The sequence below is a fragment of the Brachyhypopomus gauderio genome, chromosome 10 (genome assembly GCF_052324685.1).
Source record: "Brachyhypopomus gauderio isolate BG-103 chromosome 10, BGAUD_0.2, whole genome shotgun sequence".
NCBI classification, from domain to species: domain Eukaryota; kingdom Metazoa; phylum Chordata; class Actinopteri; order Gymnotiformes; family Hypopomidae; genus Brachyhypopomus; species Brachyhypopomus gauderio.
The window spans coordinates 22,256,104-22,274,465 of NC_135220.1; the positions used below are offsets into that span (position 1 = coordinate 22,256,104).

The window sequence follows — 18,362 nt, forward strand, 5'->3', positions numbered from 1 at the left end:
GGCTGAAGCTCATACCACCCGCCACTCCCCGACACAAACATCATTTCTGCAATGAGCCTTTTTGTAGGAACTCCAGGAGATGAAGCTGAAATGACTCAGACACACCATCACTCGCTGACTCAATAAACCAGATAACTGTGTTTCCGTGTCAGGCTTTGCTGAATTCAATTTAACAGGCGATAACACTAAGCAAACAAAAAAAAAAGCCCATAAAGGAATGTTTCATTTCAATACCAATCTGGGAGGAAAAGGATGAAAACAGTTCTGTCTCCATGACATTTAAAACTGAAGCATCATCACACAGAGTACACACACACAGAACTTGAATCAGGGCAAATGATTTCACTAAAAGCATTTCCGTCACATACAAGAATTCAGGAAACTCGCTTTATCAAAAACAAGGAGCCAGACTAATTATGTGTTTAGTGATGAGATGCGACAGTTAATATTCAATTCATAAATCGCCTTTCAAATGATTCTGTGAAGCGAGAGATGGCGGTGGAAACACTCTGGTCCACTCTCATCGAGGCCGAGGGGGAAGCCAGGCCACGGAGTCACATCACGGCCCAATCAGACGCTTCTGTGCCTTTTCCCAGGCTCCCTGCACCCTCAAACTGGACCAACGGGTCCAAAAGGCTCAACCAAACAATGGCTAGCAGAAAATCTATCAACACTCTCTCTTCCTGTTAATTAAACTCTTGAAAGACAGAGACGTCGATTTTTTTAAACAAAGCTATTTGCATGCTCATGCAAGTCTGCGTGATGAATGACTGTATTTTCGTGACTATATTTGAGTGGTTGTATTTGAGTGACTATTTGAGAGGCTGCATTTGCGTGGCTGTATTTGAGTGACTATTTTCATGACTGCATTTGCATGACTGTATTTGCATAACTATTTGCGTGACTGTATTTGAGTGACTACTTGCGTGGCAGTATTTGTCTTTCTATGCCAACAATGTGCCAAAATTTGTGTTCGAAATCTGTGTTCAACAACCATTAATAAAATACTTTTATGTGAATCCTGTAGGAAACATATCGGGGGTCTACTGCAGCATTTTAAACAAAACTCCCTCATATCAGATCTTCTCTTTGTAATTGTTTCTATAGTGCTTATGAAAAAGAGAAAAAAAGAAATGAAGAAAAATCATGGAGAAATGAAGGAAAACAGAGGAAAAGAAATCAGCAGACTGATGTGACCGTTCACCTGGCAGACCGTTGGGAGTGCAAATAAGGTGAACATCTTCATGAACTTCAACATCATGTGGAAGCATGGAGAGTCCCCTCACAAAGTAGAAGATGTGCTCCACACAAACACCGTGAGGATTCGGGTGGTTGCAGATAATCTACTACATGGTACACACACCCATGTGGTCAAGAAGGGCATACACAGACCCAGATCACCACTGGACATGGCAGATGGACATGGCAGTCCACAGTCAATGGCCAAAGAAAGGAAAGAAAAAAAAGAAATGTTTCACACTCAGGAATAAAACTGGGATTACTGGAAATCTAAAATTCCTCCTCACAATCCAGCTCATCATATGCCCTCTCACACATCTCCACCGGTCAGGAACAGCTGTTAATGCACAGAACTTCACCACCACAGTCAGGAACAGTGCACAACGTATAATATTCTCCACCTCATTCAGGAACAGAAGATAACAGGTCTGAAGCATCTCCACCTCTATAGTCAAGGTGTTGTGGATATATTTGGACATTATAAGTTGGGACTGACATTTTATAATCTACACATGCTCCCATTAGCCAAGATCATTAGCAAACATCTTATTTCAGCAGAATACTGATGACACACTCCTGACTGTCATAAGTCCATTCATTTGCTTTTTACCTGCTTAAAGGAATCAGGTCCTGGATGGGTCAGAATTTCCTAAAGTCACTGGAAAGCTGGTGTGATGACTTGTTCAAGTCTGTTGAGCCTCAAAACAGCATCAAAACATATTAATGTAATAACCACAAGTAATGTCTGTATCATATTCCCTCACCTCAGAAATACATCTCAGACCCAAGATGTTTTCTCCACAAGGTACAGAGAAACGTGTACATGCTTCTGTAGTGTCCTGTCTGGATTACTGTAATGGGCTTGTATCTGGATCATCTAAATGGTGCATTACCAGTCTACAAAGCCTGCAAACATTGCAGCCAAAATCCCCATCTGAAAGTCTTATTAATTTGTACAGTGCTTTTTACAACAGTTATTGTCGAGTTGTCCGAGTCCAAGATCCACAGTGAACAAGCCAGAGAAGACAGAGGCAAGAACAATCTCCCTAGAGCACGAGGGAGAGACCTGGGGAGAACCCAAGACTCAAAGACCCAGCCTCTTCTGGTCAGCCACAGATACCACAATAACAACGTCAATGTAAAACAGCAAACGACAAAATAAGTAAAGAAACACAAAAAAAAGTGAAGAATCATTAATTATTTTAAGAATCAACATTTTGGTGATCTACAGTTGTGATCAAATTTATTCAACCCCCACTGAAATAAAGTGTTTTGGCCAGTTTGACATTGATTTTGATCATTTCAGTCATCTTATTTACAATTATATCAAAGAGGCACTTATAAATTAGACAAACATAACATAATATTTATGATGGAATAACCACAAATGTCTTTACTGTGCTCACATCATTATCAGTTTTATTCAACCCCCTAGTGACATTATTTTTTAGTACTTAGTACAACATCCTTTTCCAGTTATGACAGCTTTCAAGCGTGAAGCATAGCTTGACACAAGTGTCTTGCAGCGACCTATGGGTATCTTAGCCCATTCTTCATGGGCAAAAGCCTCCAGTTCAGTCACATTCTTAGGCTTGCGCACTGCAACTGCCTTCTTTAGGTCCCACCAGAGGTTCTCAATTGGATTTAAGTCTGGTGATTGCGATGGCCACTCTAGAATGTTCCAGCCTTTCATGTTCAACCATGCTCTAGTGGACTTGGATGTGTGCTTCGGATCATTGTCCTGTTGGAAGGTCCAACGTCTCCCAAGCCGCAGGTTTGTGACTGACTCCATCACATTTTCCTCCAAGATCTCCTGGTACTGAAGGGAATTCATGGTACCCTGCACACGTTGAAACTTTCCTGTACCATTAGAAGCAAAACAGCCCCAAAGCATAATTGACCCCCCGCCATGCTTCACAGTAGGCAAGGTGTTCTTTTGTTCATAAGCCTGGTTCTTCCTTCTCCAAACATAGCGCTGGTCCATTGTCCCAAACAGTTCTAATTTAGTTTCATCTGACCACAGTACACTGTCCCAAAACCTTTGTGGCTTGTCCACATGACTTTTGGCATACTGCAGTCGACTTTTCTTGTTCTTTGGAGTCAGCAAGGGGGTGCGTCTGGGCGTTCTGGCATGGAGGTCTTCGTTATGCAGTGCGCGCCTTATTGTCTGAGCTGAAACTTCAGTGCCCACATCTGACAGGTCTTTTTTCAGTTCCTTAGCAGTCACGCGGGGATTTTTCTCCACATTACGCTTCAGGTAGCGCACAGCAGTCGCGGTCAGGATCTTCTTTCTGCCACGACCAGGTAACGTTTCCACTGTGCCCTTTAACTTGAACTTGCGAATGATACTTCCGATAGTGTCTCTTGGAATATTTAACAACTTCGCAATCTTTTTATATCCATTGCTATTCTTGTGAAGAGCAATAACCTCTTCTCTTGTCTTCTGGGACCATTCTCTTGCCTTCACCATGCTTGGAAACACACCAGTAGATGTCTAGAAGGAGCTGAGTATCACAGTCCTTTTAAATCTGCCTAATTGGTGCTTATCATGCTTGATTGCTGCTCGTTGACATCCACAGATGTTTTCAATACCTGATGGAAAACACTGGAATGAACCTCTGTTCTTAGGAGTGGTAGTCGTAAAGGGGTTGAATAATTGTGTCAATGAAGAAATCACAAAAAGGCCATTTAATACTTTATGACAAAAAAAATTTATGCTATCTTAGTTGCATTTAGTTCTTTAACAAGTCCTTGTAAGATTTCATTATGAACACAATTACAAATGTGCACTGAATTCCATAAAACCCTTCGCAGCATTGGGGGTTGAATAAATTTGATCACAACTGTACATGTTGAATGTGTTTCTGCCAGACCTCACAGTTCAGTGAACACAAAGATGTGGTTTACCCACACAGCCCTGATCAAAGGTGAATCAGCATTTTCTTACTATGTCTCCGAGCACTGGAATTTCCTCCCCGTCTACCCCTCGATAGTTACGGAGGACTTCATTAACTCATCTGCTTTATTTCTTTGGCTTTTATTCAAGCTTGAATTCATTATACTAGCTGTACTACATTTTGCGTCTTATTTTGATTAAATTCTATAATTCTCCTGTTTAATTTCATGTAAAACTATTCCGTTTCATGTATTCATTTTGACTTTAGATCTTTCAAATTGTATTTTATCTTCTGCAAAGTCATTTGTGCACCTCTGTTGAAAAATAACTATAAAAATACACCTTCATTTCCGTACTTACTCCTTTAAAGTGGGACTGAGGATGTCCATACAAATTCAGAAATGCAAAACAGAAGACTCATCTCATCTCAGCAAGAAATACGATTTCAACCTGGGAGTTCAACCTGTGTCTATGATAATAGGTGCAATATATGCCCATAGGTAATTACAGCATTTGCAATCTATATGTAGTCATGCCAACTGTCCTATTATGCAGTATACGGCACTTCATCACTAGAGCCCTGTTCAGCCTCTCTGCTGTGGTGTGTTGGCCACAGGCTACTAACGGCTATGATATTATGCCCACTGGTCTATTATCAAATACAATTTCAGTTTCAATTTAATTCAGTGGAGGATTTTACAGCAGACAAAGTCAAAAACAACGTAACAGAAAAGCAGGTCTAGACCTTTAATGAGCAAGCCAGAGGTGACAATGGCAAGGTTGAGGAAACCTTGAGAGAAGCCACATTCACAAGGCAGCATATCCTCCTGCGCTGATAGTCCTATTATCCTGTTTGCAGTCAAAAGGCCCAGGACGTACCATATATAGCAGCGTAGGTCATATCTGAGAGGGAAAAGATGAGGCAATAATGAAGCTGAGAATGAAAAGCTGTTCTTTATTGATTAGTGTTTGAGGGGTGCTGTAATCAGCAGGTGAGCGTGAGGTGTGGAACCATCTCTCCTGGAGCCCTCGCTAATTAAAAGAGGACCTTCACCCTGCCACGCCTGCCTGGGAAAGGATCCCCCGCCCCACACACCTTTCTTTCTGCCTCAAGGGTGTCTAGGATGTGGAAATTCGTGATTGATTCTAAGTTGTCTGAAGTCTCACGTCATGTTCTGAGAGACCTGAAAGTGCAAGGTTCCAATTTGTTCGGCAAAGCCGTGGGGGTCTATTTAGGTGTGATGGGGGAGCTCTGTTGGACACAGCTGGCTTTATGTCAGAAGGAGAGAGGGGAGAGAGAAAGAGAGAGACACACAGACAGAGACGGGGACTGAGAGAGATATTACAAATGAGTAGCAGAAAACATTGCCAGCAGAAGCCTTGTGGGATGTAGTGACAGAAGCTTAAGCTGCTGCTCCTGTGGTAAAGAGGGATACATGGGTCTGTGATAACACGCCCTAAAACTGCTGTACCTATGATATAGATGGCCACATTGGTCTGTGATAACACGCCCTAAAACTGCTATATCTATGATAACACACCCTAAAACTGCTGTACCTGTGAGATCACACCCTGAAACTGTTGTACTTGCAATAACACGCCCTAAAACTGCTGTACCTATAACACACCCTAAAACTGCTGTACCTTTGATAACACACCCTAAAACTGCTGTACCTGCGATAACACGCCCTAAAACTGCTGTTTCTATAATAACACACCCTAAAACTGCTGAACCTGCGATACCATGCCCAAAAACTGCTGCTCCTGTGATAACATACCATAAAACAGCTGTACCTATGATAACACACCCTACAAATGCCCTACCTGTAGTAAAGACCCACGTGGGTCTGTAGAAACACGCCCTAAAAGCACAGAATGGCTGAAGCCACAGGGTAAACTCCTGAGCGTCCTGGGACGAGGAGTGACGAGAAGAATGTGGCAGCGAGCGAGGAACTAAACGGCATGCTGTTTTCAGCACTGACGTGATGCATCTTCCAATCAGCCCCAGATCAATAATCCACGATTGTGGAGATCAGGATCAGTGTCAGAACAGATGAGGCAAGGCCACAGGGGATAACACACCCGCTCTGGGCCGTCTGGCAGGAAACAAACAGGAATTTGTATCACAGAGATTCTACAAAATGACAATGGCCAGCAGCTCATCCTGGAGTAGGAAAAAAAAAAGAGAAATGAATCGGGGGGGGGAAGCAGGACGGAGCCAATACGCATCCTAGTTCTGTATGCGCTAAACTCAGGAGAGAACCCACATACGAGTCAGGCTGCTTCTTCCTATCTGACGGCATCAACCTGAAAGTGAAGCTCGCTGACAGTCAGGGAGTCTGAGATGCTCAATCACTCCGTTACACAAGACAGGGCCGTGTGATGTCTAAATTCACCATCTCCTTAGGGCAGCACTGACGGGTTTTTTTATTGCGGTAGAAGTTCAACAATTGAAGGGATCTCCACATCAACATGTTTCTCTCCTATGGCTTGGAACAGCCCTTCAGCTCAAGTGCTAAACGCAATAGTTGTGGCCAAGATAATATGGCTCAACTGCTGCTCGATCGTCTCACGTCGGCGAGATCAACAGCAATCTCTCCACGTTAACGATGGAAACCCTCCCTGGAGAAGAGGAGCAGAAGGAGGTGCGCCTCCTGTTGTAAATTACCTCACGTTCAGAAATAATTGTAATCCAGGCAGGACTATAAATAGCAGAGCCCGGGGACAGTCTTCGTTCAGCGGGATGAGCGGGAGTCAACACTGATGGGCCATATCTGGGTCTAACGGGGATGAGGCAGCAATATGGAAGGGTTAGGACGCAACGCCGGGGTGTTGAATAGGGGCATTTGACTGATGAAACATACGCCAACTGGTTAATGGAGCAATAAAACTTCCCACACCCTTCAGAATCAAAGCAGCCATTTACTCCCCATGTCCTCCACCTCAGCGTGAGAGCTCCGTGACATTAAATGCAGTGTGTGATAAATGCTCAGTGTGGTCTAGCCTGGGTGTGTGTGTGTGTGTATATGAGTGAGTAAGATGTGTGAATCAATAAGATATTTGCATGTGTGTGAGCAATACCCAGTGTGAGAGTGTCTGGTTAACCTTGCTCCAAGGGGAGGAGTTGTGTCCTGTAAGCACATTAGCTCATACACGCTGTCCATCTCTTATAAAGCCTCAGCTCTGATCCAAAGGCTCTCAGCATGCCGGCCCCTGACGCGTTGCCCACCTGTACAAGCGCCGGCTGTGGCCACCCGTGGCTTACTCACTGATGCAACCCTGCTGAAAACTCCAAAAGACTGGAAAACGCTGAGCAGCTGAGTTGTAAATCTCACCCCTACCAGTACGAGCTCAGGGGAGGCAGAGAACAGCTCCTCGGTGCTGAACCCAGGTCATAAAACACCACACAAACCATTCAGAATTTCCCCAGTCGGCATACCAGGATAAAATGCTCATTTGGAAAGCACCTCACACACAGCAGTGGCTTTCTAACAAAGAGAAGGCAGAGGTGGCTACTTTTAGAATGCAATCGTTGTGGTTCTCTGTGGACAGCAGACAGCAGTTGCCACTTGGACTGGTAAAGTCCCTGATGTTGTTAATGACATACTAACAGACGAGAGACTTGTACGGGTCAAGCTCAGCCAGACCTTTCAATTATGGACACTATAACACAAAATTATTCCACATTTCTTGAATGGTGAATATTTGCACGTTCGCCACTTGGTGAAAGCCCCATCCCTCGACTAATCCACAGGAGACGTGAGATTATCTTCATAAACAAAAAGCCTGGTGTGAATGTAGGCCAAGCTGATTTAGGAGAATATGCTGGAGACAGCGCTACTGTCCGGGCCATGCCAGCCCTCGGCTTCACCACACGCTCTCCACATCGCTCACTTGGGCTTTATGAGATTTGGCACGCCCGTATTTGGTTTCGATAGCACAACCGGCCTCTCACAATGGAAGTAACGCATCTCCAAAACGTGCGAAGCGGGACTGATTTCATAAGCTGCGTCATAGTTTAGTGCACGATGTCAGCACAGCTGAGCATGCAGAGTGTCTTTGACAAAGCGTTGCAGAGACTGAGACTTTATCTCAAAGAGGCGTCTTCAGCTCTCTTTCTCGTTAATAACCCGCTGTGGTACTGACCCTGTGCTGCTACTATAGTTCGGATCAGGCAGCTGGCGAGATCCAGGGGGAAGTGGTGTTGGGCCCTTGGTGACTGGCCAAGGTGTGTGGATCTGAGCAGACACAGGTGTCATTAACCCACACCGGTTAGCTTGGGTGTGCAGATGTCTCTGTTAACACCTCCGAACACGTTTGCTGGCCATCCGTCACCTCCTCACACGGGAAAGGTGAGCCCAGCGCCGCCAAAGATAAATCAACTCAGAGTATGTTTCCATTTTAGTAATGGAGATTAATTTGGAAACATTCCGATTAACCCAGAGTGTATGAATCACTTGGAGGGCCATTCATCGTGACAGTCTACATGAGAAAGACATGAGTGAGAGAGAGAGAGAGAGAGAGCGAGAGCGAGCAGTGTGAGACCACAGAAGAATAGAACTATATAGATAAAAGCTCATGAAATCAAATGAGAATACTCTCAATATCATCAGCAAGGGTATTCTTTTCAATAATCATTTTAAAACATTTCACATAAAAACAATACAATAATCTATTAGTAATCTGAAGAGTTTAAGTAATCTGTGAGTAACATGAAGAGTTTCAACAATTTGTTCAATAAGAAGTTTTCCTCACTTGTGTCCCACCATCAGAGTGAAAACATACAGTGACCAGCCCAATACAACTGCAGAGTGAAAACATACAGTGACCAGCCCAATACAACTGCAGAGTGAAAACATACAGTGACCAGCCCAATACAACTGCAGAGTGAAAACATACAGTGACCAGCCGTCAAGTTGTTAAACAGGAGGCTGAATACCACTTGCCTGTCTGGACTACACAGATGTGGTAAGTAGGCATTGAGGAATCCGTCTGAAAACAGCTGCTCATTAACACACAACATCAGTGAATCATCAGATCAAAAACAAGCACTGCTATAAATAATGAGTGCTGATCAAACCTCATGGGATTTTACTAAATCTCCCACCTACACAATAACTCAATGCAATGGCAGTCATTATAAAGAGGTTGTTCTAATTATAACAGCATGGTGACCAAGCAGCACAAAGTGTCTGTATGTTTACTAATGTCTACCATATGTTAAACTCATTACATACTTAATTGTGAACTAATGGCACAGTAATACGTTTTTAAACTTTCATAACAGCAGCTTCTCAGTGAGAGAACAACTTTACATTTTGCATTTTGTTTCAAAATAGGAAAAATACTGCAGGTTCACCCAAAATAAATCCACCCAATGACTCCCATTAAAATACAGAAGGATAGTCTTTTTCTATCTAACTACATGTATCTGTATCCCTCTATCCTACCATCTCTTAGTGATTATAACTATAGACATTCAAAGTAAATGGAGACCAAAACTTTATGTACTTCACACAGGACAAAAAGCCTTAAATGTTATAAAAATGTAAATGTTAGTGATATTTATTCAGAAGAAAACAGCTCCCGTTTATAAGCATGTATTTGTGTGTATGTGTTTATTTGTATGTGTTTACAGGTCACCCTTGCCTGGACATGTACGTATTACAGCTATCAGCTGAAGTGGCGTTTATGTCTATGCAATGAAAGACCACAATGATATACAGTATTTCGTGTGAAACTAGTGTTGTCCAAATTCTGCCTGTTGTCTCACCAACAGGTACCCTATGTATTGTCCTATACAGAACTGTACTATGTAGTGTCCAACATAGAACTGTCCAGTACAGTACAGTATATAGTATACAGTATACAGTACTATCCTGTAGTTTTGTCCTATGTAGTGCCCTATACTGTAGTGAACAATGTAGTGTCCTATACAGTGCTGTCCTATACAGTGTCTTGTGCAGTACTGTCCTATACTGTACTGTCCTATGCAGTGTCCTATACTGTACTGTTTAATGTAGTGTCCTATACTGCAGTGTCCTATACAGAACTGTCTTATGTAGTGTCCTATGTGGGGACTAATGAATGAGTAATGAGTAAACCATTTCAGACACAACCAGAGTCCGTAACTTGGCGCTGGCTGCCATTACAGTGACACTGCTGATGGAGGAATGGGGACCCTGGTGTTTAATTGGCAAAATCCACCAATATTATACTGACAGGCTGGAGCTTCCACAGTTTAAAGGTTAACTTTTGGGAGTTTAGAAGAAATTGAAGGGATTTGTGTTAGTCCACAGGCTTTAAAATTTGCTGATAAGGACACCAGATATATTGGGTGTCAACATGTGAGGGTCAAGTGTTGAAGATCCAATCAAAAAAGTAGGCAAAGCAGGTCAAGCATTCTGCCTTTACAACCCTCAAGTGGCGTCCCCTGGAAACAATGACAAAGCATGCTTGTGTAAGGATCTGCTAAGCTTTGTGAGCACTTCTGAGGTGATTTTTCACTTCCTAGTTTTGTTGCAGAGCGTCAGAAGGGTGACCTCCAGAGAGACCTGCCCGAGAAGGAAGTATGGCTGCACGGGAGTCCCCCACAGCACCCGCCGAGTACGCCGGCAACCAGCCAATAAATCACACCCGTCTCACTCTCCCAGCTGATAAATGAGAATAAGTTTGAACCAACAGGCTGTCAAACGACATCATGTTGCCAAACTCACATGCTGATACTTAAAGTTATATACCAGGGAGAGTCCTGTTTACTTACTTGTTTGCAGAAAGGCAGACATTGCATACAGACTATTCCACCGCCCTGAAGAAAGGTTCATGTGCGTAGTCTTTACCTTTCCTACATCCTAGTTAGATTACAAAAGGTCGAGAGGTTTTAATACAACATACCTAACCTAAATCTGACTTTTCCCCTCATGGTACAGAATCCAATGCACTGTGCCATAGTACTCTTACTTAAACTTAACAAGCCCAATTGATTGCAGTACTTATTCTTCAATTAATCCACACTGCAAAGAAAATATGAAAATACCTATGAAAATTGTATTAAAATTCTAGGCCTATGTGTGTGGAGAAAGAGATCTCATAACTCAGTTCTGCTATGAGCTACAGTAGAAAGAGTACATCACTGTATGCAGCTGATATGACATATACAACCCTTAATTATTATGTCATGAAAATTAGGATGTATAAGACTCAGAGACAGACAGAGACAGATTGTTGGGATGTTTATTCTGCCCTGTTCCACTTGCTTGCACCAATATCACAAGCAAGAGTAGAGAACGGCTTAAAGGAAAATGACAGTATTTTCCCAGAAAACACATTTTATACATGGTCCACAGTATTAAAAAAAGAAAATACCTTTTTAAATAAATAATATACATGCATATAAAATAAGATACAGTGACAATTACCTCCTAACAAACCTCCAGGACATGAATCAAGAAATCAAAATGTTTTTAGAAACCATGACAGCACAAAATGCAGTGCAGTTCTCTGAAGTTTTTCTCGTACAAGAAGACCTGGGAATGGGACTGCAATTGGCTCATATAAGGGGTCAGAATTAACCCCATAAATAGGATTCGACAGGATATGATAGACAGGATCCGATTTTAATGATAAAATCCACAATATATTTACCAAGTAGTAAACTTGCCTTGATGTTAATTGTTGAAGTGCAGAGCTAAATGTATTAATCTGTTGGCTAAATGTATTAATTAGGTCAGAATTAAATTATGCGGTAGAAAAGTAGCAGGACAGCAAGACAGAAAAGAGCAGGACAACAGGACAGAGCTGTAATCACAAAGGATGATAAAATAATACACCAGAATTATGATTATGCACAATGCACAACAGTGTTTACAAACATCAACTGTTACAAAAATCAAGTGCTCTATGCACAACCTTTATTATACCTATTGAGTCATGTGTAACATAACAGCAGGTGTCACGGTATCCAGTGAACCAATGGAGGATCAGAACAGCACAGTTTTCATAGGACCATATGGAAGAGAAGCACTGAACTCCCAATGCAGAATCACAGAAAAAATGGAAACTAGGCAGGATCAACACGTCTGCATTCAGGTTCACAGAGTGTTCATGTGCAACAACCTACTCAAATCTTTAGTAAATGTTTAACTGGCGTCTGATTATTATTATTCACCATACAATGCTATATAGTGCTCCTTATTCAGAAATAGAAATTTGGTGTGGCTATGTGACATCGAGCAAGGCCTTATGACCACATACAAGTAAATCAGAAATATATATATATATATAATTTTTTATAGTAACGGTAAAATATTTAAACTGTGAGAATAACTTAGAAGCAAACATGCGTGTAGGCTACAGAACAACGTCTGTACTGTAAACGTGCGTGTAGGCTACAGAACGTCTGTACTGTAAACGTGCGTGTAGGCTACAGAACAACGTCTATACTGTAAACGTGCGTGTAGGCTAGAGAACGTCTGTACTGTAAACGTGCGTGTAGGCTACAGAACAACATCCGTACTGTAAAAGTGCGTGTAGGCTACAGAATTTCTGTACTGTAAACGTGCGTGAAAACTACAGAACATCTGTACTGTAAACGTGCGTGTAGGCTACAGAACATCTGTACTGTAAACGTGCGTATAGGCTACAGAACATCTGTACTGTAAACGTGCGTGAAGGCTACAGAACATCTGTACTGTAAACGTGCGTGTAGGCTACAGAACATCTGTACTGTAAACGTGCGTATAGGCTACAGAACATCTGTACTGTAAACGTGCGTGAAGGCTACAGAACATCTGTACGGTAAACGTGTGTGTAGGCTACAGAACATCTGTACTGTAAACGTGCGTGAAGACTACAGAACATCTGTACTGTAAACGTGCGTGTAGGCTACAGAACATCTGTACTGTAAACGTGCGTGTAGGCTACAGAACATCTGTACTGTAAACGTGCGTGAAGGCTACAGAACAACGTCTGTACTGTAAACGTGTGTGTAGGCTACAGAACATCTGTACTGTAAACGTGCGTGAAGGCTACAGAACATCTGTACTGTAAACGTGCGTGAAGGCTACAGAACAACGTCTGTACTGTAAACGTGCGTGTAGGCTACAGAACATCTGTACTGTAAACGTGCGTGTAGGCTACAGAACATCTGTACTGTAAACGTGCGTGAAGGCTACAGAACATCTGTACTGTAAACGTGTGTGTAGGCTACAGAACATCTGTACTGTAAACGTGCGTGTAGGCTACAGAACGTCTGTACTGTAAACGTGCGTGTAGGCTAGAGAACAATGTTTATAGAACTGTATACGTTGTTTTGCGTCTCAGTGCTGACCTCATAAATCATTCAAGAGCATCAGATAAAAGTGCGTTAAAGATGCTTAACACTGATTCTGTGAGAAAAAAAACTGAAAGAAAGCAACTTTTCAGGACCGAAGAAAACTTTTACTGTTGAGCTCAGATCACAATTTTTCACTAGTGAGCAGAGCCATGATATGTCTAATAAACAAACCAACAGATAAATAAATAATGGTTTTCCTCTAGTTATGCTTCAGGACCACTGATGCTATCTATAGTGTCCATGACAGGAGCATTGTGGGTAACTTCCACTCATGGCTTGGGTCTCCTTCATCTGTCTCTTTTACATTGGATTCTTTACATATGTAATTTGACCCCTTCAACCTAAAACTATGAAAGCAAATAAATACTCCCTTGGCAGGCTACCATATTTTTTTACGACAGCATTACGAATCAGTTGAAGTGTTTACTTTAAGTATACATTGTAGCCTGCACTAGATACAAATGTCACCCCTCAAAAACATACACTGCAAAGCTGTTACTGAGATTTCATTCCCATTAGACAGGAGAAAGTGAATAGATATGAGATATGAGAGATACACTGCCTACCTGAGAAACACTGTCTCGCCTTGTCGAACGGTGATATTGTCCATTACTTTGTTATCGGACTGAGTGTCCCCTTGACTTCGGACGGGCAGACCTGCGGGGACAATAAAGAGTACCCTGAGACATATCACCAGCAAACGGCTCCAGGGCGTCGAGCAATATCCACAGACTCTCATTTTCAGTTCTCTCGTTTTATTCGGAAGGAGTCAAATCCCGTTTCACTGTGAACACACGGACGGTTGAGTCGCGTAGAAAAGTGTTACATCGCCATCGTTAATCCAGATTCCCTTCCCAGGTAGGAGAACCCTGCGCACTGGACGCAGCGCAGCTTCTGGCGTCGTCAGAAAACGGAGCCGTTATAAAGCATCGTAAATACGAACAGCTTCTTGGCGATATCCTCGTTTGCACGGGCTGTTTAGACTATCTGTGTCGACGCCGCTGGGGGAAAAACAACGTTTCCAACTTAAACCAACTACTTAAAGTTGAGAGCGACAGAGTGCACGGGCTGGCCAAAAATGCGCTGGAGGCTGCAAAGGCGGAGTGTGTGTGTGTGTGTGTGTGTGTGTGTGTGTGTGTGTGTGTGTGTGTGTGAGTGTGAAGTTGTGTGCGCCACTCTCGTAAATCACAGAGCCCACGCAGGAACTCGCAATGAAGTTGAAGGAAAAGATAAAAAAATCACATAATAATAAAAACACGTAAATCAGAACAACGTGCTAATAAAGTGCAAAAGCGCAAAAGGTGTACGTTTCACTACCCACTCAATACATCACACTGAACGCACAGACGGATGGATGATGGATGTTGTCGTCATGGCAGCAGCATCGCGCGTCGCCGGTAAGTCCACAACACAACCATCGCGATGTGGAGACGAAACACAACCATCGCGATTTGGAGACGAAGCACAACCATCGCGTTTTGGAGACGAAACACAACCATAGCGTTTTGGAGATGAAATCAGCACGCGTTCATTCAGGAAATGCACCGTGCACAATCCCCGACACCGCCGCGTGACAATATCCCTTCCTCACAGCGCCAGACACAAATAAAACAAAATCAAGACGGGAAAATGGAAATAGAATAGCTGCAAATTTGCACACTGAGTAGAACAGATGCTCGGTGAGATATGAATTATTCAAAGGCGTCGTTACTGTCGTACCAGCAACAAATGCGCTAGGAAAAAAAGAATAAACTAATTAAAATTAGTACCGACAGATTTAATTTGATGATGGGTGTGCGCGTAATGTGAAGGACACGAGGGCTTGAAACCTTTATGAAAGGGCTGATTTTACAATCATCATGTGTTTTGCCCTCCCTTGCACGTGGCCTGGCTCACAGGGCCACAGAAGCCCCATCAACAGGTAGCGGGCTTGATATCTATATCTGCTTGTTTGATTTCATTGAATTCACTGAGATCTTTAACTTGCCATCTCAATAAACACACTAGGCAAAATATATTAAGTAGAGCGTGTCACATAATTCCAGGAACCTGACCATTTAATGTGATGCGCGCCTACATTTAACGTTGCCATGGTGCCGCACGCACGCGGTAACCGGTTTTAGGACTCCAAGCACGTAGTCTAGTTATTGCAATTCATTTTGTATTGTAGCTTATATTTTCTCACAGGGTTATATTTTTCTCACAGAAATGCATCTGGATGACGTGAGTTCCTGGCGACTGAGGTATATAGTCTAAACTAACAGGAACGCACATTTATATAGGCCTATATGGCGTATGATTCAGAGAATCTATACTGGGTTGTAAATGGGTCTAGGAAAAAAAGTTCTAAATGTAACTCCATGATCTCACAGGCCACATACATGAAGCATTTAACTCAGTCATAACCCCACACGTTCCCACAAAGATCAACCAATGGCAGAGTGTTTGGTCTGCATCTTCCACAGCCCTGGTCCAGTCATGCCCAGATCTAGCGTGTGTGTGTGTGTGTGTGTGTTCACCAGATCTACTGTAGTGGTCCCACGTCCTTCCTCACTTACAGAGCATGGTCTCATTCTTGTGGCTAAATTTGACTTTATTCTTTTAGCCTTCACCCTCCAAAAGTGTTCCACGAGACACACTTGTTTTTATATTCATGAGTGAACGCAGAGACCTGTGCCGTCTCACGTCTACTGGAGCACTGAATATTTGGTTATAGCTCACTGCATTGCAGTGGTGGCAAATTCAGTCAAGGGAGTTTAATGAAACTCAGGCAACGTAAGTGGAACTGTTATTTATTAACTTAATATTAAAATGTCTTCCACCCTTTTGTCAAACTAGATCATAAATGCACCATTCACACTTGCTATACTATTTAGAAAATACATTGAGAATTTCCAGTCTGAAAAGATAGAAAAAAATAATTTATTACTTTTTCAACTGTCACTTGTTTAATAGGCGCATTCATTGTGCTTTCAATAGCAATTTGGTAAAGTAAATCAAAAATATTCCTTTAATTCTGAAATAATATTCCAACAGGTACCCTCCTTAACACTCAGTACAGTGAGATTATTTAAGTCAGTACTTTCCAGTCTGGCCATAGTCCTGGAGAGGCAAAGCATTATAGTTTAATATTTTCTTCATTCAACCTTCCATCTTTGAAGCTCTTTGTGAGCTAAAGAAGGTTTATTAAGCATGACTAATGTATTAATGGAGGAATCACAACTTTACTGGAGAATGTTATCATAGCATCACAGCTGTTCTGTCAGTAATTGCTAAGGGGGGAAACCATAAGAACTTATACTTAAGTACTGTATGCGGATATCTGTGCTGATCTGGATTATTCCTTATTTAACTCCACTATAATGCATGTTCTACACATACAACACACATGTTCAACTCAGGCTTTATTTGATTAGAAATATAAACTGTCCATGCTTGTTCAACAAGTGATGACTTCTCTGGCGGTTCACGCTAACATTAGACACTCCAGTTTGCTTTTCGTTTGAATAATTAATAGATTCATGCTCCCCCCATCATGAATAATAGGGAAGATTGCAGGGCTGCACATCAGGACATGTGCTGAGCGGTTGGTGTATGTCTGCGAGCTCTCTGTGCGAGATGTGTGGGCAGCACTCAAAAGGTGGAGAAGCGCAGGGCCTATTAGCCTTCACCCTGCTCCGATGAGGAGGAGAGCTGGCTATGATTAATGCCGGGAGAGTAAAAGTAAATAGGAAAGAATGGAGAAGAAAAAGAAAAGAACCTCTCCTTGCAATTTCATCATCTCCTAATGTACTCAAGTCCTGGAGGAATCGACATAGCAAGGAAGGAAATGTGACTGCTCTAAAATGAAACTTGATAAAACATGAAATTCTGTGGCTTCAGAAAATGAGTGTGTCTGCAGCCAGGCGTCCACTACTCAATATGGCACTGCGTTTACCTGTGTGCCCTGCACACACACACATATTGTACCTACCTGTGTTTACCTGTGTGCCCTGCATCTACACACGTATTGTGCTTACCTGCTCTTACCTGTGTTTACCTGTGTGCTCTGCATCTACACACGTATTGTGCTTACCTGCTCTTACCTGTGTTTACCTGTGTGCCCTGCATCTACACACGCATTGTGCTTACCCAAGTTCCCTATTCCCACTATTACTTGCTGAACCTATGCACTCTTGGGTGGTGGCAAATTCAGATGGGTTGACTGGAGCATATTTAGTGAGGAGCTCCCTTTGGCCCTGCCTGGATTTCCACTCCACCGAGACCATGCTGATGTGCACCATATGGTCTCCACGTTTAGTAGAGACTGCTGGTCTCAGAGACTAGAGTCTACTGGGGCTATGTGACAATCAAGTCTTGGGCACAGCAAAAGACTTCACAGATGTCACAATATGTCTTACCATGGGGAATCTGCCTGGGATGGAACTGCACAGCAAACATATCTAAGAAAAGACTTGTTAATCAATAATTACATCTGTCTCTTCATACAGTAAGTGATGAAAACCGTAGGCAGTGGATCTTTAACATATTAGCAGCATAACGAGTTGATGTTGAGATGACTGTAGTTCCGCCTCTGCTCTGGTCTGTGAAGTGACATGTCAGCTATTATATGAGATGCATGGGGAGATGAGAGGGCTAAACACTTCTGACTGTAAGGCAACCACTCCACACATGACAGGAAGTCACGCATCAGCACGGAGGTACTGTAGATGTGACTTATGAAGCTACACAGGTTTAGTCACACTTAATCCAGATGGGGTTGGTGTTTGTGCAATAACTATACAACATGAGGTGGCATGTTGTATATGTTGTAAAATTATACACTTTAAAATGTAAATATGTGTTTTGACAGTTTTCACCAGATCGCTTTCATCTGCAGTATTGATAAGGTAG

At 42.5% G+C, this 18,362-nt stretch overlaps 1 protein-coding gene across 1 annotated transcript in view; it reads right to left on the minus strand.

The window, feature by feature from the left end:
* The window catches only part of ntm (neurotrimin), a 210,260-nt gene that overhangs the window by 26,778 nt on the left and 165,120 nt on the right, over positions 1–18,362 (minus strand). The window contains exon 2 of the mRNA XM_077020480.1: positions 14,036–14,126. Coding sequence (XP_076876595.1) covers positions 14,036–14,126 — 91 coding nt within the window. The remainder of the gene's footprint in view (positions 1–14,035; positions 14,127–18,362) is intronic.